This window comes from Pristis pectinata, chromosome 21 (assembly GCF_009764475.1).
Source record: "Pristis pectinata isolate sPriPec2 chromosome 21, sPriPec2.1.pri, whole genome shotgun sequence".
Classification (NCBI taxonomy): domain Eukaryota; kingdom Metazoa; phylum Chordata; class Chondrichthyes; order Rhinopristiformes; family Pristidae; genus Pristis; species Pristis pectinata.
The window spans coordinates 35,073,164-35,094,896 of NC_067425.1; the positions used below are offsets into that span (position 1 = coordinate 35,073,164).

At 53.6% G+C, this 21,733-nt stretch overlaps 1 protein-coding gene across 1 annotated transcript; it reads right to left on the reverse strand.

The window, feature by feature from the left end:
- Positions 1-8,308: 8,308 nt before the first annotated feature.
- On the reverse strand, positions 8,309-19,746 carry LOC127581454 (neuferricin). Its single transcript, XM_052035882.1, has 4 exons — positions 19,208-19,746; positions 14,035-14,175; positions 10,088-10,274; positions 8,309-8,614 (listed from the first exon to the last, which is right to left on the reverse strand). Exons 1-4 carry the CDS (start codon positions 19,455-19,457, stop codon positions 8,404-8,406), a joined length of 789 nt encoding a protein of 262 aa, XP_051891842.1. The 5' UTR covers positions 19,458-19,746; the 3' UTR covers positions 8,309-8,403.
- Positions 19,747-21,733: the final 1,987 nt, after the last annotated feature.

The following is a 21,733-nucleotide window of genomic DNA, read 5'->3' on the forward strand; positions in this document are numbered from 1 at the left end:
ATGGCGAAGTGATTGGAGTTTCAGTGGGAGAGCATTTTGGGAATAGTGATCATAACTCTGTTTTCAGATAGTTGTGGATAAGGGTAATCAGGGAGGCGGTAGGACCACTCAAAGACAAAGGAGGGAATTTATGCCTGGAGCCAGAGGAAGTGGGCAAAGTACTAAAAGAGTACTTTGGATTAGTATTTCCCAAGGAAAAAGACATGGTGAATAGTGTGATGAGGGAAGGGGTTATTGAGACTGGACCTTGGGTGAAAGGCTAACTACAAACCTTATTAGGCAGGAGCTGGAGAAAGTAGATTGGGAGCAGCTGTTACTGGGCAAGTCCACATCTGACTTGGGAGTTGTTTAAAGGTCAGCTGGTCAGAATTCAAGACCAACATGTTCCTATAAGGAAGAAAGACACGGATGGCGAGGTTTGGAAACATCGGATGATGAGAGATGTTGCAAATTTAGTCAAACAAAGAACGGGAAGCTTATGTAAGGTTCAAGAAGCTGAAATTGGACAGGGCCTATGAGGAATATGAAGCAGGAGAGGACTTAAACAGGGAATCAGGAGGATGAAAAGGGGCCATGAAATGTCCTTTTGGCGAGTAGGATAAAAGAGAATCCCAAGGTATTTTATACATGCATATGTTAAAGATGAGGGTAATCGGGGAGATGGTAGGACCACTCAAAGACAAAGGAGGGAATTTATGCCTGGAGCTGGAGGAAGTGGGCAAAGTACTAAATGAGTACTTTGGATTATATTCCCCAAGGATAAGGACATGGAGAATAGTGTGATGAGGGAAGGGGTGTACTGGTATTTTAAAGCATGTTGATATCAAGTAGGAGCAGTGTTGGGTCTCTTGAACAGCATTAAGGTGGATAAGTCCCCAGGGCCTGATGGGATGCATCCTAGGTTATTGAGAGGAAAGAGAGGAGGAGATCTTTATATCCTCTTTAGCCACAGGCAAGCTCCCAGAGTACTGGAAAATAGCCAATGTTGTTCCTCTGTTTAAGAGGGCAATAGAGTTAAACCAGGTAATTATAGGCCAGTGAGCCTTGCATCAGTGGTGGGAAAATTATTGGAGAAGATTCTTAGGGATATGATATACTCTCATATGGAAAAGTGTAGATTTAATAGGGATAATCACCATGGTTTTTGTGCGGAGGTCATGTCATACAAACTTGGATTTTTTTTTTGAAGAGGTGATGAAGATGGCTGAGGGTTGGGTTGGGAATGTTGTCTTGAACTTTACTGAAGCTTTTGACAAGGTCTGTTTTGGTAGGCTGGTACAGAATATAAAGGCACATGGGCCTCATGGAGACTTGATAGATTGGATTCAAAGTGGTCTTGGCCATAGAAGTGTTGTCGCCGATCAACTGGACTCTGACAACTTGCATTTGTTTCCCACTCAAACTTTATTCACTTGTGCATGAGAACCGCACTGTCCCGGTCACTGAACTACTCACTTCTGTGCAGAATTTTATACAGACATTAACCAATTGAAATCTTGTGCACTTTCTAATCCCTTAGTAGCATATAAAGAAAAGGATTTTTATTCTTTATTACAAATTTTTATTAAAAAAAATTATAAATAAATTTAAAAAATAGACCAAATCCAGGTTTTGCAGTGGGGTATCCCGAAGGTCAGGTCACGGAAGCGTGGTGGCCTGAATTACTGCCTCGCGGTCGTGGGGTTCTCCCTCAGTCAGCAGAAGTGTGGCAGGGTTCAGTGTTGTACAGCGGAAGCCAGTAACTGAGGGACTGGACAGCAGAGCTGTCTTGTAACGAGTCACTCGAGCAGCTGTTAATCATTCAGCCACTCAACAATTCAGTAAAGCAGAGACTGTGTGGTGCATGCAACACAACCGGATAGCCTGGAGTTAGGTCTTGAGATGAACTGGGTCCAGGCATGTACTGTAATAGGCCACTGGACAGTAGTTGTCGCTCTGTTGCTGCTCAGGTACTGCTTGGGAAAAGCCTCTCATTTCATGAGCAAACAGGTGGAAAGGCATACAATAGTCCAAGAGCCAGGGCAGACATGAGAGTCATCTTGAGAGCTACAAAAGAGCCATCGGCTTTAATTGGCTACTCCAACTGGTCTGAAGCCAACGGCAGAGTGAGGTTTTTAGAGGGCAGCCGTGTTCAGCTTAATTGGGAATCCACTGTCTACAATAACTGGTCATGCCCAATAAAGTGGATAAGGTCGTCCTTAAACAGGTTTTGGCAAAGTGGTGAGGGCGCTCATCCTTTTGTCTGAAAGCAGGTAGGACCCCCTCAAGACATGGCTCAGATAACTCAGGTTCGACACACCTGTAGTTTTTCCCCTCAATGTCTTGTGGCCCTTGTCAGGCAGGGCATGTAGAAGGGCTACAGAGTCTCGTTCGGGGGGCCTTGCAGTCAGGGTAACACGAGCAAATCATCCATGTACTGAAGTAACATGGGATTGGATGAGAAAGTTACATCAGCCAAGTCTTATGGAGAAGAATTGGACAGATCCTAGGTTAAGATTCTAAACTGGAGTAAGGCCAATTTTGATGGCATCAGAAGGGATCTGGCAGGTGTGCATTGGGATAGGTTGTTTTCCAGCAGGGAGATGCTTAGTAAGTGGGAGGCCTTCAAAAGTGAAATACTGAGAGTACAGAATCTGTATGTTCCTGTTAGAATAAAAGGCAAGGTTTAACAGGTTTAGGGAACCTTGGTTATCGAGAGATACTGAGGCCCTGGTAAAGGTGCATATCAGGTACAGGCAGTTAGGATCAAATAAGGTGCTTGGAGTACAAGAAATGCAAGAGAACACTTGAGAGGGAAATCAGGAGGGCTAAAAGAGGACATGAGGTTGCTCTGGCAGACAAGGTGAAAGAGAATCCCAAGGGTTTCTATAGCTCTAATAAGAGCAAAAGGGTAGCAAGGGACAAAATTGGACCTCTTGAAGATCAGCGTGGTCATCTATGCGTGGAGCTGGAAGAAGTGGGGGAGATTTTAAATGAAGTTTTTGTGTCTGTATTTACTTGAGAGGCAGACACAGAGTCTATAGAACTGAGGAATAAGACTGAGGTCATGGGCCGTATCTGGATTATGGAAGAGGAGGTGCTTGCTGTCTTGAGGCAAATTAGGGTGGATAAATCCCCAGGGCCTGATGAGGTGTCCTCTTGGACCTTGTGGGAGGCTAGTGCAGAAATTGCGGGGGCCCTGGCAGAGATACTTAGAACATCCTTAGCCACGGGTGAGGTGCTGGAGGACTGGGGGATAGCCAATGTTGTTCCTTTATTTAAGAAAGGCTGTAAGAATAAGCCAGGAAATTATAGGCCAGTGAGCCTGATATCAGTCCTGGATAACTTATTGGAAGTATTCTGAGGGACAGGATATATAAGTATTTGGATAGATAGGGCCTGATTAGGGATAGTCAGCATAGCTTTGTGCATGGCAGGTCATGTTGAACCAGTCTTAGAGTTTTGAGGAAGTCACCAGGAAGGTTGATCAAGGGAAGGTGGTGGACATTGTCTACATGGACTTTGACAAGGTCCTGCTTGGGAGGCTGCTCCAGAAGGTTAAGTCGCTTGGCATTCAGGATGAAGTAGTGAATTGGATTCAACATTGGCTAAGCAGGAGAAACCAGAGAGCGGTAGTAGATGGTTCTCTTTCTGACTGGAGGCCTGTGGCTAGTGGTGTGCCGCAGGGATCAGTGCTGGGCCTGTTGTTGTTTATCTAAATCCTTGATGTAGATGATAATGTGGTAAACTAGATCAGCAAATTTGCAGATGACACCAAGATTGGGGGTGTGGTGGGCAGCGAGGAAGGCTATCAAAGCTTGCAAAGTGATCTGTATCAGCTGGGAAAACAGGCTGAAAAATGGCAGATGCAATTTAATGCAGACAAGTGTGAGGTGATGCACTTTGGGAGGACAAACCAGGGTAAGACTTACGCAGTGAGTGGTAGGGCACTGAGGTGTGCGGTAGAACAAAGGGACCTGGGAATACGGATCCATAATTCCTTGAAAGTGGCGTCACAGGCAGATAGCGTCGTAAAGAGAGCTTTTGGCACTTTGGCCTTCACAAATCAGGGCACTGAGTACAGGAGTTGGGATGTTATGTTGAAGTTCTACAAGACATTGGTGAGGCCAAACTTAGTATCGTGTGCAGTCACCTACCTACAGCAAAGATATCAATAAGCTTGAAAGAGTGCAGAGAAAATTTACATGGATGTTGCCAGGACTTGAGGACCTGAGTTACAGGGATAGGTTGAATAGGTTAGGACTTTATTCCCTGGAGCGCAGGAGAATGAGGGGAGATCTTATAGAGGTATACAGAATTATGAGGGGTATAGATAGGGTGAATGCATGCAGGCTTTTTCCCCTCAGGTTGGGTGAGATTAAAACTAGAGGTCATAGGTTTATATAGGTGAAATATTTACAGGGAATCTGAGGGGGAACTTGTTCACTCAGAGGGTGGTGCGAGTGTGGAACGAGCTGCCAGCCGAAGTAGTGGATGCAGGTTCAATTGTAACATTTAAGAGAAGTTTGGAAGAGGTATGGAGGGTGATGGTCCGAGTACAGGTAGCTGGGACTAGGCAGGAAACCAGGCTGGCGTGGACTAGGTGGGCCTGTTTATGTGCTGTAGTGCCCTATAGCTCTAAGTCCCTCTGTAGAGCCTGAGAGAATGTGGTAGGACTCTTGGTATATCCCTGTGGCAGGTCCAGGTATTCCATTTGCCTTGGTAGGTGAAAGTGAACAAATATTGGGGGTCCGGGTGGATTGGAATGGAGAAAGAAAACACCACGTACATCAACCATTGTATAATATGTGATGTTGGCTGGAATACAACTGGGCATCGTGGCTGGATTGGGAACTAGCAGATAGGCTGGTATCGCGCACTCATTAACAGCTCGCAAGTCTTGCAAAGTGCCACGTGTCCTTTCCTGGCTTCCTCACCAGTAATGAGGGAGTATTGAAGAGGCTCACCATGGGCACGGTAATTCCCTGGAGTAGGAAGGCTGCCAACACAGGCTTAATGGCTTTCTCAGCCTCGGGGTTCAAGGGATACAGAGGTCTCCCTGGCAATGGCTTAGTGGGGTCCAATTGTACCTTAACGGGTCAGCTGATCATTGCCTCCTTCTGCCCTTAGGGTTAGATCATGGTCTGTAAACATAGGTTGCCTCTCCAGTTGGTCCTGGGAACACGCACATGGGGTACAGGCCTGCACTGGAACAATGGCGTCCAGTACTTTATGCTACCGGACATTCATTCAACGAACCAGCCCCGCCTTCTGCAACCCCCTGTCCTGGTGCATCTCCTGTGGTGCTATCGGGAGCCTCTGACTGCCTGGTGCCGGTGTCACTGGGCATTCTGCAGGGGGTTTTGTTGTAACTGTGCCTAAGGGAGGAGAGGGTTATAGTCACCTAGTTCATCCTCAGACTCCGGTCCCAATTGTTCCTTGTTAAACACGGAGGTAGACACCATTATCCTTGCCCGTTCTTTGTCTTCCCCTCCCCTCCAGCACCTTGTGTACACCTTCCTTGCTTTTCCTGCAGGATCCACCTCACCGTTTCTGCATCTCACCTCTCCAGCGACCAAATGCAGACCAACCCACGTTTTCCCCTTTCCGTTAATAGTTTCTGTGAACACTCGGGACCGTCCGCATTGAATGTACCGTCTCATCCACTTCCCTCCATCCACTTTCCCTTTTCCCCAACATACTGTACGCTCTCGGGGCCAGAATGCAAAAACATGCAAGCTGCCAGCGTCCCCTTGAGGTGGGGGGTCTAGGACATTCCTCTGACGGAGCTCCCCCCATTTCACTCGCACATTAAAAATTCCCACTCCTACCCACGATGGTCCCTTTCCCTATTTTCTTTGTGGGATTTGAGCCACAGGTACCGTAGTCGGGGACTCAAACCATCCACTGCTGCGGCTCTCTTGGTAGGACCTTGTTCCTGAATGGGGGACTCGAACCTTCCATCGCAATTACTACCCTCCTCGGCAACCGATGTGATGGCTTACTTCAACTACTCCACAGAGGAAGAAATAAGCACGGTAGTGTAGCAGTTAGCGTAACGCTATTACAGCACCAGCGACCCGGGTTCAATTCTGGCCGCTGTCTGTAAGGGGTTTGCGTGGGTTTCCTCCGTGTGCTCCGGTTTCTTCCCACATTCCAAAGATGTATGGGTTAGGAAGTTGTGGGCAGGCTATGTTGGCGCCAGAAGCGTGGCGACACTTGCAGGCTGCCCCAGAACACACTATGTAAAAGATGCGTTTCACTGTGTTTCCATGTATGTGTGACTAATAAAGATATCTTAATATGAGCTACTGGGGACCGATCGGTCACCGGGGCTCAACTTCGTTTTCCCCAAATAGCAAAAGCGGAAGGTGGCAGCTCGGTGGAACCTCCAAGAAACTGTTGTCGTCAATCGACTGGACTCAAAACTTCAAGTACTTGTGCACAAGGGGGGGAGCAGCAGCATCCCGGTCACTGAACCACTCTAAAACTTCGGTTCAAAATTGTCAATTGTATACAGGCATTGACCAATTAAAATCTTGTGCACTTCCTAATCACTTATTAGCATACAGAGAATAAATATCACCAATCACAATATATTCTTGCAGGCATCAATAACCAACAGAAACTGCATGCTATTCAACCCTTAATTTGTATTTACTCTGATCAAAAGTGGCTAATTATACCTTAGTTTTAGTAATTGTCCAATAGTTTCTGTGCTTTCCAATCCTTCATTAGGATCTTTATCTTGTCTGATCTGCTGAGTCTGCTCCTGTTCTTGGTATTTCATACTGTTCAAAGGGAGGTTTATTCTTCCAAGGACCTTGTTCTGTACACCTGCTCACCATCTTAACCTTTGCCACACTGCAGCTTCTACAGAAGACAGAGGGTAGTGGTGGAGGGGTGTCATTCTGACTGGAGGTCTTTGACCAGTGGTGGTCCACAGATTTGAACAGGCTGATTAGGAAGCTTGCAGACAACATCAAACTAGGCAGAGTTGTGGACAGTAAGTGTTGTTAAAGGACTCAGCAGGAATATCGACCAGTTGGAAATGTGGGCAGAGAAATGGCAGATGGAGTTTAATCTGGAGAAGTGTGAAATGTTGCCCTTTGGGAGGTCAAATGTAAGAGGAAAGTGTACAGTAAATGACAAGACCCTTAGGAGCATTGATGTACAGAATGATCCGCGCACAAGTAGACAGAGTGGTAAAGGTGGCGCGTGGCACGCTTGCCTTCATCAGTCGGGGTGCTGGGTATAAAAGTTGGGAAGTTGTAGCTGTATAAAGCTTTGGTCAAGCCACACTTGGAGTAATGTGTGCAGTTTTGGTCATCTCATTACAGGAAGGATGTGAAGGCTTTGGAGAGGGTTCAGAAGATCAACTGGATGGCATCTGGATGACAGAATATTAGTTATAAGGAAAGACTGGATGAACTTAGATTGTTTTCTCTGGAGGGTCAAAGGCTAAGGGGCGACCTAACAGAAGTACATAAAATGTGTGGGAGGCAGAGGCAGGGTAGAAGGTAGGGGTTTCTTTCCCAGGGTGGAAATGTCAAATAGTAGAGGGCAGAACTTTAAGGTGCGAGGGGGGAAAGTGTTTAAAGGAGATTTACATGGCAATTTGTCTTTACACAGTGGTAGATGCCTGGAATGCACTGTCAGGGAAGTGGTGGGTAGCGATCCAATAATAATGTTTAAGAGGCATTGAGGCAGACACGTGAACAGGGAATGGAGGGATACAGTTGGGATTAGTTTAAATTGGTATTGTGGGCTGAAGGGCCTGTTCCTGTGCTGTATTCTATGTCCTAAGTCTGAAAGGCTCTGGCAGCCCATGTATTCCCCCAGGGCAGACTTGTCCAGATCTCCATTTGTGAACTGAATCAGGTTGCTTGGATGTGTCCAGAGGGTTGTTACATCCTCTACAACTAGATCTGTAGCACTGTAACTTTTCCAACGTTAGCCCAAGGCCCTTACTGCACCTTTTGCTTTGGGGGAGTGACTCAGGCACAGAGTGCGGATAACGTGGTGAGACCTCACTGAATGAGTGCTGCCGCTTTGTGATGAACATTGGTGAACCACTCCAGCAGTTTCATGATGGTTCACACCAGTACCAGCCCACACTACTACATTCACAGGAAGAATTTGGTTTCATGTCAGGAAGAATGTTTAGGACCTTGAAACTCCAGGGGGCGAGGACAAGGGGGCACGAGGAATTTGGTTTCACATTCCAACTGCAATGGAAACAAGTAACCCTTCACATTCCCCTCCAAACCCCAACACTACCTTGACTCACTTCTCAGTCTGGTATCAAGAACAATACCCATAACAGGAATATCCTCCCAGATTGTCAATTTATTTAATGTTTTTTTTAAAAAACGGTCTATGTATTGATGGTCTACTGCCTCAGTGCAGGCTGGTCAGAAGCCACTACTCGTCCACAACAACACAAGAGTCTGAAAGGCTCTGGCATCCTGGATATTCCCGCAGAGCAGGGTTGTCCAGATCTCCTCTGTTGTGAGCTGACTCGGGTTGATTCGACGCTGGTCCATCTGTACGCACACAAACACAGCGATAGTTCTTTGATCCAGCCTTGTATAATTTGCGCGGGACTCCAACCCAATTCCTTTCTATTCCTCCACTGGAAAGAGAAAGATTATTTACTTGCTTTGCTTTAGGTTTGTATGGGAGCCGTAACTTGTCTTGTTCATAAGCAATCACTCAATCTAATCTCACTACTTGAGCCATGTTCTCTGTCAACCTCTCTCACCCTCTGCTTCTACATTGGCCTTGTACCACAAGGGCACCTGTGGTTGATGCAAACCACGTCCTTATTACTGTAGGACACTTTGGAGAAAGTTTAATGCAAGGTTCCTAGAAGTGGATTGGCTTTAATAGTGTGCTGGACATGGCCAGATCCGTCTGCACAGTGACTCTTTGCTCATGATCAGCTCTCCATCCTGGTGAAAAATGCAGAGTGCCATTGTGATTCTTTTTTTGATAAAGTTGCTCACTATAACTTTTATATTGACTACAGCTCCACCTTCAATATTATAATTCCAAGTAAACTCATCACCAAACTCTGAGACCTGAGACTCAACACCTCTCCTTGCAACTGGATCCTTGATTTCCTGACCAACAGACCGCAATCAGTGAGTACAGGCAGCAACACCTCCGGCACGATTATTCTCAACACTGGTGCCCCACAAGGCTGCGTCCTCAGCCTTCTACTCTACTCCCTATACACTCATGACTGTGTGGCCAGATTCTGCTCCAACTCCACCTACAAGTTTGCAGACTGAAGCGGGCCGTATCTCAAATAACAATGAATCAGAGTACAGGAAGGAGATAGAGAGCTTAATGACATGGTGTTGTGACAACAAGCTTTCCCTCAGTGTCAGCAAAACAAAAGAGCTGGTCATTGACTTCAGGAAAGGGGGCGGTGTACATGCACCTGACTACATCAACGGTGCTGAGGTCGAGAGGGTTGAGAGCTTCAAGTTCCTGGGAGTGAACGTCACTAATTGCCTGTCCTAGTCCAATGATGTAGATGTCATGGCCAAGAAAGCTCACCGTCACCTCTACTTCCTCAGGAGGCTAAAGAAATTTGGCAGGTCTCCTTTGGCACCCACCAATTTTTATCAGAGTACCATAGAAAGCATCCTATCCTGATGCATCACGGCTTGGTACGGCAACTGCTCTGCCTGTGACTGCAAGAAACTGCAGAAAACTATGGACACAGCTCAGCATGTCATGGAAACCAGCCTCCCCTCCATGGACTCTGTCTACACTTCTCGCTGCCTCTGTTAAGCGCAGCATAATCAAAGACCCCACCCACCTGGATCATTCTCTCTTCTCCCCTCTCCCATTGGGCAGAAGATACAGAAGACTGAAACCACGTACCACCAGGCTCAAGGACAGCTTCTATCCTGCTGTTATAATACTATTGAACGGTTCCCTAGTACGGTAAGATGGACTCTTGGCCTCACAATCTACCTGTTGGGATCTAACCTGCTCCACCACAAGGTTGGGTCATCAGAGCCAGCACCTAAGTGGGGTTTCAGCTCTCAGACTTCCAACGTTAAAACATTACTGGAGAGAACAACCGCCTGACCTGTGAGTCGAACACCAAACTCTGCCACCTCTGCCGGAGGTCCACTCGGAATTGCAGGGAGGAAACACTTTGTTTTCTAATTCAGACTCCGTCTTCAGTTTCCTTCCTTGCTCGGTGACCAGCTCTGCGTCGATGAGGGCTTGGGTCGGTTCACCGTTGGCGTCATAATACGTTCCGGCTAATTTGCCTGGGAGGGGAGAGAGGAATTGCTTCCATTGTGTGGTTTAACAGGTGCTCAGCACAGGCAGCCCCTCAGTTAAGAGTTGCCTGACTTACAGACACCCCTCCCTAAGAACAAGCTCCCATAATGTTATTAAATTCAACAGTCTGACGTACATACATACGTTACCTCAAATAGCAAAACTAGTTTCCCCTCTCTCTCCACTTTTAGTAATTGTTCTTTCTTATCAGTCTTGTATGCTTTTGATGCCATTCATTACAATATTGCGGAGGTACAGTTACCATGGTGATTTTTGTGTATTTTCTGACTTATGGACAAAATTGACTGATGGATATCTGTAAAAATGGAACGAGTTCATTATCCAGGGAGGACCTGCACAAGGTGTCAAGCATTAGGAAGCTGGAATTTGGGCAATAGGTCAGATGGTAACTGAAAGCCTAACTGGCCAAACAAAGATGGAGGATCTTCACCCAAAAAGTCAACTGTTCATTTCTCTCCACAGATGCTGCCTGACTGCTGAGTTCCTCCAGCACTTTGTGTGTTGCAAACAAAACTGGCTCGCTGATGGTCATGTTCAGTACCCCAAGTATACTTTAAGTATGCAGAATTGTCTGAACCTCACCGGAAACACTTAACAAATGGGTACAATGGTAGTGTGGCAGTTAAATTACCAGAAGAGTAACCCAGAGACCTGAGTTCAAATCCCACTGCAGCAGCTCTGGAATTTTAATTCATTTAATAATCTGGGATTTGTGGATCAACCACATTGAGTCTTTGTAAAAATGACCACAAAAACTACTTCTGTGGTTAAAAGCCCACCTGGTTCACGAATGCTCAGCAGAGGGGGTAACCTGTCATCCTTGTCTGGTCGGGCCGATGATGTGACTCCAAAACCACCCATATGGTCCACTCCAAACTATCTGGCAAACCACTCTGTTCAAAGGCTAATTAGGGATGGGCAATAATTGCTGGCCTCACCAAAGATGCCCAAATCTTCAACAATGGCAGAATATATACAAGTATTAAATGTTGATCCTCAACCCTGACTTTTTCCTCACTGATCCCCACAACCCAAATCTATCATTCTCAGCCTTGAATACACCTCTGGGCAGGAAAATTGCAAAGATTCACAAACTGTTGAATGAAGAGATTTCTCATTTGCAAACTGTCAGACCACTGTGCTCGCTAATTCCAGACTCCAAGCAGAGGAAACTTTCCTCTCAACATATCTCCAGTCAATCCCAATCAGGTTTCAATGAGAGAGGGGAGGGTTACACAAAGGGAAGATCTATGATAGACTGGAAAACAGGAATGACTGAAAGACGAACACGGACATTGGAAAGACATACATTGGCAGTGGGATGAGCAAAGGAACCTAAAGGCTTTGACTGGAGGTGCAAAATCCTCATTTGAAATTCAACACAAGGAAATGTTGGACATGCCAACTATCCGCAGTTGTTTAACTCAATGTAGAATTCAGAAGACTGTAATGTTCCCAGGCAGAAGATGAGGTGCTGTTCTCGTGGTGATGAAACTAATGGGGTACAAGAGACTGGAGCTTCAGAAATCCATGCTATTAATCTCCCCAACCCTACTACTTGCTCTGCTTTGACCATTCACAACCATCGTCTTCTTGGCTCCACAGCTAATACTACACCCGGCAACACCTCCACAAAGGGAAACCAACACGAATAAAATCAGGCAGTGCTGGAAATACTCGGCTGTTCAAGCAGCATCTGTGAAGAGGGAAACGGCTAATGCTTCAGATCTGTGACCTTCCGTCCAAACTAGGAAAAGGAGGAGATAAACAAGTTTGAAGAGAAAGTGGGAAGGAAGGGGAGGATAGAAGGGAAATCTGCAATAGGGTGATCGGCAGAGGTTGGGGTGAAACACAAACTAGGAAAGGCCCAGGGAAGGTGAAAATGCACAAAGATTGTTGGAAATTATCAAAGGAATGCTCAAAAACTGGAACAGAGAATCTGGGAATGTTCATTATCCGAGTTGTTGAACTTTACCAGCTGAATCATGCTGACTGTGGCATCATTGAAGGCCTGCACTTACAGCAGGAGTTCAGGACGTACTGCAGAGTCAGCATGCCAAATCTGTCACCATTCCACTGCTGTAATCTGTGGCAAATCCCTGGGCACAGCCCAGTCTGCCTGGGACACCTCAGTACCCAGATACAACAGCAGACCAGACCTGGCCAGGAACAGAGAGCCCACTGCTTTCTAGATCTGCAGATCTGCAGGCTGAAGAGGAAGGAGCTTTTCTTTGTAAATTAATTTGTTTTAATTTCATGCTATTAATTTAAAAAATAATAATTTATATGTCTCAAAGTTAGACATTTAAATTGTTACAGTTCAAGATATTTATTAGTCATGTGTATTTTGAAACACACAGTGAAATACATCTTTTTGCGTTACTGAGAATGTGCTGGGGGCAGCCCGCAAGCTCTGTCCCCAGTTTTGCCGAGTCTTGGGGCACATCAGAAGCAGGGCCTCTGAATCAGTCATCCATGCTGTGGGATTTGAGGGTGCAGATGGCCATGTCCTGCCCAGGTACACCCAGGGACCACAGGATCAGTTCTGGGCCATGGGCCCAGTCTAGCACCATCCAGCGCAATGTTGAGACCGGAAGGTTGCAACGTGCCTGGTCAGAAGAGGAAGTGCTGTTCCTTCAGCTTGCATTGTGTGCTGTAACAGTGTGGTAGACTGACAGGGAGTGGGAGTGGGACGGAGGGTTAAAGTGACATGCAACTGGAAACTCACGGTCACTCCACACTGAACACAGATCTTCTCCCAAGCAGACTACATCAAGAGCAACAATTTCACTACAGTTCATTTAAGGTAGTACAATAGTTGCTTCACCTGAGCCCTGGCCAGTGGGGAGGGAGGAGGTTAACAGGGAGGTGTTGCACATGTGGGAAGGGCAGTGGGTGTGGGAGATGCAGGAGTGACCCGCGGCATCCCAGAGGGAACAATCCCTTTGGAATGGTGAAAGGGGAGGGAAGAGGAGAGATTGGTGCTTCTGGAAAATTCATCCATTTTCACTAACTCCCTAAGCAAAATCGGCATACATAAACTTCTTCCATCAGCAAAAACAAACTTCAGATACAAATGCTTCAATGCAAGTCATCTGTCTCTGAATAATGAATCAAAAGCTTCTGTGGACATTACTCTCAGATGGAGGCTCACAGACTGGACCACTGCCATAGCGGTCAGCATAACGCTTTTACAGTGCTAGTGACCCAGGTTCAATTCCCATTGCTGCCTGTAAGGAGTCTGTATGTTCTCCCCGTGTCTGCGTGGGTTTCCTCCGGGTGCTCCGGTTTCCTCCCACATTCCAAAGACGTACGGGTTAGGAAGTTGTGGGCGTGCTATGTTGGCGCCGGAAGCGTGACACACTTGCGGGCTGCCCCCAGAACACTCTACACAAAAAGATGTATTTCACTGTGTGTTTCGATGTACATGTGACTAATAAATAAATATCTGTACCTTAATATCATGAGTGTGTTAACAGCCACACCAATGAAGGTGGCCTTGGCTTTGATCCCCAACCTGTGCTCAGTCATCTGGTGGGTGGAGTGGAGGAGAGGAGTAGGGTATCAAGATGAGTCAAGAACTAATCTCAGATGGGACAATGAGGTAAGGTCACCTTAACTGGCAACTTCAGATCGAAGCTGAGCTTGAAGACTTCACATCTTCCTGGGTGTTTTAAAACGATTTCACCCTGGGTTTTGGACCAGCATTTCTGCCAATGGACTTACCTCTAAAAATGTACTCTCTCTTGTAGAAGGTGAGCCACTCATGGAGAGAGAGCATTTCAATGGGAGAGAGTCCCGACACATCATCCACTAGACCAGGCTCGGTGAAATCACCGCTCACAAATGCTCTGCTGGCGTCTCGACCTGTCATTAACAACGGAACAAGTTTACTTCAAGAAACACCCATCTTGTCCGCTGATCATCGGCAGCAAGTGTTACATTCAATACGATAAACAAGGCCATTTGGCCTTCTGAGTCCATGCTTGCTCCCAGCAGAGCAATCTCATCAGTCCCAATCCCTGAGAGGTCTGCAACTTATTATTTCTCACATAACTATCTAAGTCCCCTTGATTCTTTTGCCCATTACCCATACTAAGAGACAATTTGCAGTGGCCAGTTGACCTACTGGCATGAATTTTAAGATGTGGGAGGAAACCGGAGCATCTGGGGGAATCCACACAGTCAAAGGGAGAATGTACAAAGTCCGCACAGACGGGACCCAGGCGAGGATTGAACCCGGGTCACTGAAGCTGTGAGGTAGCTGTGTGACTGGCGGTCCTAGGGTTTTGCTGCCCTTTTAGAATCAAAGGACAGATCATGTGAAAATCATTATTCCAACAAATTGGGTTTCTTATACTGAATTCTGTTTTCAGATCCTCATCCCGCACGCTGGCGGCGAGCTACCTTTCGGTTGCTATAGGCCAAACTGATGGAGACTCAGGAAATGGGAGGGGAAGGGACAGGCAGTGTGACACACCGCCTGGTGCAGAACCCGGCCTTTAGACAAACAGAGGTCGGGTTGGAACAGGATTGGAAAGGCAGCCAGATCCAGCGTAAACTCAGCAAACCGCAAACACCAGCGATGGGGCGGGGGGGGGAGGGGGGGGAGTGCGGCGTGTGACTGAGGCGATGCAGTGCCATAATACCGCACCGCCGCTGGGCTGGGGTGGATGCACCGCGGCCGGGAAACAACGTTAGTGCTCCATTGAAACCAGTCAAAGCCGCAGTGGGACGCTGGGCGTCTGCAGTGCACCGTGTCCCGGACCTGCCTCCCACCCCCGGCCCCGATCCCCCACGTCCCCGATCCCCCACACCCCACCCCAGCCCCTCTCCCCGACCCTCGATCCCTCACCCACTCTCCCCAACCCCCCACCCTTGATCCCCACTCCCTGCCCCCGATCCCCCACTCCCTACCCCCCAGCCCCCTCTTCCCCACCCCTCCCCACCCTCCGGCCCCTCTCCCCCTCCCCCTCCCTCCAACACCCCAGCCCCTCTCCCCAACCCCTCTACCCCTCCCGTCGTCCCCTCCCCCCAGCACCCCCGGACCCTGTCCCCCACCGCTCACCCCCTCCTCCGACACACCTGGCCCCTCTCCCCCACCCCTGATCACCACCCCCGCCTCCTCTCCCCACCCCTGGCCCCTCTCCCCTCGCTCCAACACCCCTCGCCCCCACCCCGCACCCCATCCTCCCTCCCCCCCTCTCCCCCCCCCTCCCCCCTCTCCTCCCCCTCCCTCCTCTCTCCCCCCTCCCTCCCTCTCCCCCCTCCCCCCCTCCCTCTCCCCCTCCCCCCCTCCCTCTCCCCCTCCCCCCCTCCCTCTCCCCCTCCCCCCCTCCCTCTCCCCCTCCCCCCCTCCCTCCCTCTCCCCTCTCCCTCCCTCTCCCCCCTCCTCTCCCCCCTCCCTCCCTCTCCCCTCTCCCTCCCTCTCCCCTCTCCCCCCTCCCTCTCTCTCCCCTCTCCCCCCCTCCCTCCCTCTCCCCTCTCCCCCCCTCCCTCCCTCTCCCCTCCCCCCCCTCCCTCCCTCTCCCCTCTCCCCCCCCTCCCTCTCCCCCTCCCTCCCTCTCCCCCCTCCCTCCCTCTCCCCCCCTCCCTCCCTCTCCCCTCTCCCCCCTCCCTCCCTCTCCCCCTCCCTCCCTCTCCCCTCTCCCCCCCTCCCTCCCTCTCCCCCTCCCTCCCTCTCCCTCTCCCCCCCTCCCTCCCTCTCCCCTCTCCCCCCCTCCCTCCCTCTCCCCTCTCCCTCCCCCCTCCCCCCCTCCCTCTCCCCCCCTCCCCCCCTCCCTCCCCTCCCTCTCCCCCTCCCCCCTCCCTCCCTCTCTCCCCCCTCCCTCCCTCCCTCCCTCTCTCCCGCCTCCCTCCCTCCCCCCTCCCTCCCTCTCTCCCCCCTCCCTCCCTCCCTCTCTCCCCCCTCCCTCCCTCCTCCCTCCCCCCTCCCTCCCTCCTCCCTCCCCCCTCCCTCTCCCCCCCTCCCTCTCCCCTCCCTCTCCCCCCCTCCCCCCTCCCTCTCCCCACCCTCTCCCCCCCTCCCCCCTCCCTCTCCCCCCCTCCCTCTCCCCTCCCTCTCCCCCCCTCCCCCCTCCCTCTCCCCCCCTCCCTCCTCCCTCTCCCCCCCTCCCTCCCCCCTCCCCCCTCCCTCCTCCCTCCCCTCCCCCCTCCCTCTCCCCCCTCCTCCCCCTCCCTCCCCCTCCCCCCTCCCTCTCCCCCCCTCCCTCCCCCTCCCCCCTCCCCTCCCCCTCCCCCCTCCCCTCCCTCTCCCCCTCCCCTCCCCCCTCCCTCCCTCTCCCCCCTCCCTCCCTCCTCCCCCTCCCCCCTCCCTCTCCCCCCTCCCTCCCCTCCCCCTCCCTCCCCCTCCCCTCCCCCCTCCCCCCTCCCTCCCTTCCCCCCTCCCTCCCTCTCCCCCCTCCCCCCTTCCTCCCTCTCCCCCCCTCTCCCCCCACTCTCCCTCTCCCCCCCTCCCTCCCTCTCCCCTCCTCTCCCCTCTCCCTCTCCCTCCCCCTCCCTCTCCCTCCCCCCTCCCCCCTCCCTCTCCCTCCCCCCTCCCCCCCTCCCTCTCCCTCCCCCCTCCCCCCCTCCCTCTCCCTCCCCCCTCCCCCTCCCTCCCCCCTCCCCCCCTCCCTCCCCCCCCTCCCCCCCCTCCCTCCCCCCCCTCCCCCCCCTCCCTCTCCCCCTCCCTCCCCCCTCCCTCCCTCCCTCTCCCCCCTCCCTCCCTCTCTCCCCCCTCCCTCCCTCTCTCCCCCCTCCCTCCCTCTCTCCCCCCTCCCTCTCTCCCCCCTCCCTCCCTCTCTCCCCCCTCCCTCTCTCCCCCCTCCCTCCCTCTCTCCCCCCTCCCTCCCTCCCCCCTCCCTCCCTCCCTCCCCCCTCCCTCCCTCCCCCCTCCCTCCCTCCCTCCCTCCCCCCTCCCTCCCTCCCCCCTGCCTCCTCCCCCCTCCCCCTCTCTCCCCCCTCCCTCCCTCTCCTCCCCCCTCCCTCCCTCTCCTCCCCCCTCCCTCCCTCTCCTCCCCTCTCCCTCCCCCCTCCCCCTCTCCCCTCCCCCCTCCCTCTCCCCCCTCTCCCCCCCCTCCCCTCCCTCCCCTCCCTCCTCCCCCCCCTCCCCTCCCTCCTCCCCCCCCCTCTCCCCTCCCTCCCCTCCTCCTCCCTCCCTCCCCTCCCTCCTCCCTCCTCCCTCCCTCCCCCTCCCTCCTCCCTCCCTCCTCCCTCCCTCCCCCCTCTCCCCCCTCCCTCCCTACCCTCTCCCCCCTCCCCCCTCTCCCCCCTCCCTCCCTCTCCCCCCCTCCCCTCCCCCCCTCCCTCCCTCTCCCCCCCTCCCCCTCCCCCCCCTCCCTCCCTCGCCCCCTCCCCCCCTCTCCCCCCTCCCCCCCTCTCTCCCTCTCCCCCCCTCCCTCCCTCTCCCCCCTCTCCCCCTCTACCCCCCTCTCCCCCCCTCCCTCCCCTCCCCCCTCCCTCCCTCTCCCCCCCTCCCTCCCCTCCCCCCTCCCTCCCTCTCCCCCCCTCCCTCCCTCTCCCCCCTCCCTCCCCCCCTCCCCCTCCCTCTCCCTCCCCCCCTCCCCCCCTCCCTCCCCCCCTCCCCCCTCCCTCTCCCTCCCCCCCTCCCTCTCCCTCCCCCCCTCCCCCCTCCCTCTCCCTCCCCCCCTCTCCCCCCTCCCCCTCCCTCCCCCCCTCCCTCCTCCCCCCTCCCTCTCCCCCCCTCCCCCCCTCCCTCCCTCTCCCCCTCCCCCCCTCTCCCCCCTCCCCCCTCCCTCCCCCTCCCCCCTCCCTCCCTCTCCCCCCTCCCCCCTCCCTCTACCCCCCCTCCCCCCCTCTCCCCCCTCTCCCCCCTCCCTCTCCCTCCCTCTCCCCCCTCCCCCCTCCTCCCCCCTCCCTCCCTCTCCCCCCTCCCTCCCTCTCCCCCCTCCCCCCCTCTCCCCCCTCCCCCCTCCTCTCCCCCCCTCCCCCCTCCCTCCCTCTCCCCCCTCCCTCCCTCCCCCCTCCCTCCCTCTCCCCCCTCCCTCCCCCCTCCCCTCCCTCCTCCCTCCCTCTCCCCCCCTCCCCCCTCCCTCCCTCTCCCCTCCCTCCCTCCCTCTCCCCCCCTCCCCTCCCCCCTCCCTCCCTACCCCCTCCCCTCCCCCCTCCCTCTCCCCCTCCCCCCCTCCCCTCCCCCCTCCCCCCCTCCCCTCCCCCCTCCCTCTCCCGCTCCCCCCTCCCTCTCCTCCCCCTCCCTCTCCCTCCACCCTCCCTCTCCCTCCCCTCCCCTCCCCCCTCCCTCCCCCTCCCCTCCCCCCTCCCCTCTCCCTCCCCTCCCCCCTCCCTCTCCTCCCCCCTCCCTCTCCCTCCCCTCCCTCTCCCTCCCCTCCCTCCCCTCCCCCCTCCCTCCCCTCCCCCCTCCCTCTCCCTCCCCTCCCCCCTCCCTCTCCTCCCCCCTCCCTCTCCCCCCCCTCCCTCTCCCTCCCCTCCCCCCTCCCTCTCCCTCTCCTCCCCCCCCTCTCCCTCCCCTCCCCCCTCCCTCCCTCTCCCTCCCTCTCCCCCTCCCTCCCTCTCCCCCCCCCCTCCCTCTCCCTCTCCCCCCCTCTCCCCCCCCTCCCTCTCCCCCCCTCCCCCCCCTCTCCCCCCCCTCCCTCTCCCCCCCCCTCCCCCCTCTCCCTCTCCCCCCCCTCTCCCTCTCCCCCCCTCTCCCCCCCTCTCCCCCCCCCTCCCCCCCTCTCCCTCTCCCCCCCTCTCCCCCTCTCCCTCTCCCCCCCTCTCCCCCCCTCTCCCCCCTCTCCCCCCCCCCTCTCCCTCTCCCCCCCCCTCCCTCTCCCCCCCTCTCCCTCTCCCCCCCTCTCCCCCCCCTCTCCCCCTCTCCCCCCCTCTCCCTCTCCCCCCCCCTCTCCCTCTCCCCCCCCTCCCTCTCCCCCCCCTCTCCCTCTCCCCCCCCTCTCCCCACCTGTGAAGAAGTGATAGGACCCTCCCGGGCCGTAGTGCTTCCTGCCCCGGCCCACGTCGAACACCTGCCCCAGGACGGCCAGGTACAGCCCGGGACTGCCCGCCCCGCCGGTGTAGCGGCTCAGCTCGGCCTTGCTGAAGACTCGGGGGGTGGGGGGAGCCGCCTCGGGGCCCCGCCACCCCGCCAGGCCGCAGCTCAGCAGCAGGGCGGCGGCGGCGCAGGCAGCGCCCAGCACCAGGGGCTGGAGCATCGGCGCCGGGCACGGCCGAGGCTCCGGGCTCCCTTGTCGCTGTCAGTGAGACAGCGCAGCTTCCCCTCCAAGTGACGCCGCCGGGACCGGCAGCGCGCAGGGACCCGGGGGCTGCCGGGGATCCCAGCACCGGCCACACCGGCTCCGGCCGGGAACAGGATCGCCGCTGGAAGTTCGGTTCGGTTCGGTTCAGCAGCGCCGCCTCCTCCGGGAGGGGCGGCGGCAGCTGCCCGGCTCCGGCAACCTGCACTCGGGTGGGCAGTGTGGTCAATGCAGGCTGACGGGAGAGAAACGCTGCCCCTGCTGAAGGGACAGAAGGACATTCCCCTGAAGGGGCCGAAGGACCATAGAACCATACAGCACAAAACAGGCCCTTCGGCCCACCGTGTTGTGCCGTCCATCAGACCACCCTCACACTACCTAACCCCTTCCTCCCGCATATCCCTCTATCTCACATTCCTGTCCCTTCAGGGACATTCCCCTGAAGGGACAGAAGGACATTCCCCTGAAGGGACAGAAGCACATTCTCCTGAAGGGACAGAAGCACATTCCCCTGAAGGGACAGAAGCACATTCCCCTGAAGGGACAGAAGGACATTCCCCTGAAGGGACAGAAGCACATTCCCCTGAAGGGACAGAAGGACATTCCCCTGAAGGGACAGAAGCACATTCCCCTGAAGGGACAGAAGGACATTCCCCTGAAGGGACAGAAGCACATTCCCCTGAAGGGACAGAAGGACATTCCCCTGGGGACAGAAGCACATTCCCCTGGGGGCAGGACATTCTCCTGAAGGGACGCACTAACGCAGCTTTCTCTTAACCTGAAAGTGCAGTAACCCGACCCTCCTACTAAACGGTCAATTCTGAAAGACAGCTCCTGTTGAATTGATAGTGGTAGAAGTAGGCCTCAGAAAGTGACTTTCATGAACACAAGTCCATCTCAAAATGACAGTTCAGGAACTGTGCCTCTTCTTAAAGTAACAGTGTCAACAGCACCTTCTCTTAAAGTGATAGTTCAGCACCTCTTGTCACTTTACAACACCAGACACACAGTCCATTCTTAAAGTAACGGCATAGGCAACACAACTTTATTTTAAAGTGACATGTTAACACAGCAGTTTCAAGTTCCTGGGCGTCAACATCTCAGAGGCTCTATCTTTAGCCCAACATATTGATGCAATCACGAAGATGGCATGCCAGCAGCTCTACTTCATTAGGAGTTTGAGGAGATTTGGTATGTCTCCAAAGACTGTTGCAAATTTCTACAGATGTCCGGTGGAGAGCGTTCTGACTGGTTGCATCACCGCCTGGTGCGGAGGCTCCAAAGCCCAGGGTTGCAAGAGGCTGCAGAGGGTTGTAGACTCAGCCAGCTCCATCACGGGCACAACCGTCCCCACCATCGAGCACATCTTCAAGAGGCGGTGCCTCAAGAAGGTGGCATCCATCATTAAGGACCCTCACCATCTGGGACATGCTGGGTGCATTCTCCTTTTAAGGTGAGGATATTACACTTTGTCAAGGAGACTGAGGACTTCCTCTGTCCACCTGGCGATCCCCTCCTGTGACTGAGCTCAGAACAGAGAGCCTATTTTTGGGAGCCTTGGGCATATGAATGACTTGGCTTGCCCAGTGGAGCTGACTGAGTTTCACTGGGGTCTTTTTTCTGAGGATATTGACCTGGGAGAAGACACAACATTGGTTCACCTATCCTGCCAGTGGATGTGGAGGAAACTGTGGAGCCAGTGATGGTGGTCTCTCTCCAGTGCTTTGAGGTGTCAGTTAGAACATAGAACACAACAGCACCGTACAGGTCCTTCAGCCCACAATGTTGTGCCGACATTTTATCCTACTCTAAGATCTATCTAACCCTTCCCTCCCACATTTCTCTATCATTCATGTGTCTAAGAGTCTCTTAAATGTCCCTAACGTATCTTCCCCCACAACCTCTGCAGGCAGTGTGTTCCACGCACCCACCACTCTCTGTGCAAAAAAACTTACCCCTGACATCCCCCTTGTATCTTCCTCCAATTGCCTTAAAATTATGTCCCTTCATGTTAGCCATTGTCGTACTGTCCACTCGATCTATGCCTCTATCATCTTGTACACCTCTATCAACTCACCCCTCATCCTCCTTCTCTCCAAAGAGAGAAGCCCTCGCTCACTCAACCTATCCTCTCCAATCCAGGCAGCATCCTGGTAAATCTCCTCTGCACCCTCTCTAAAGCTTCCACATCCTTCCTATAATGAGGTGACCAGAACTGAACACAATACTCCAAG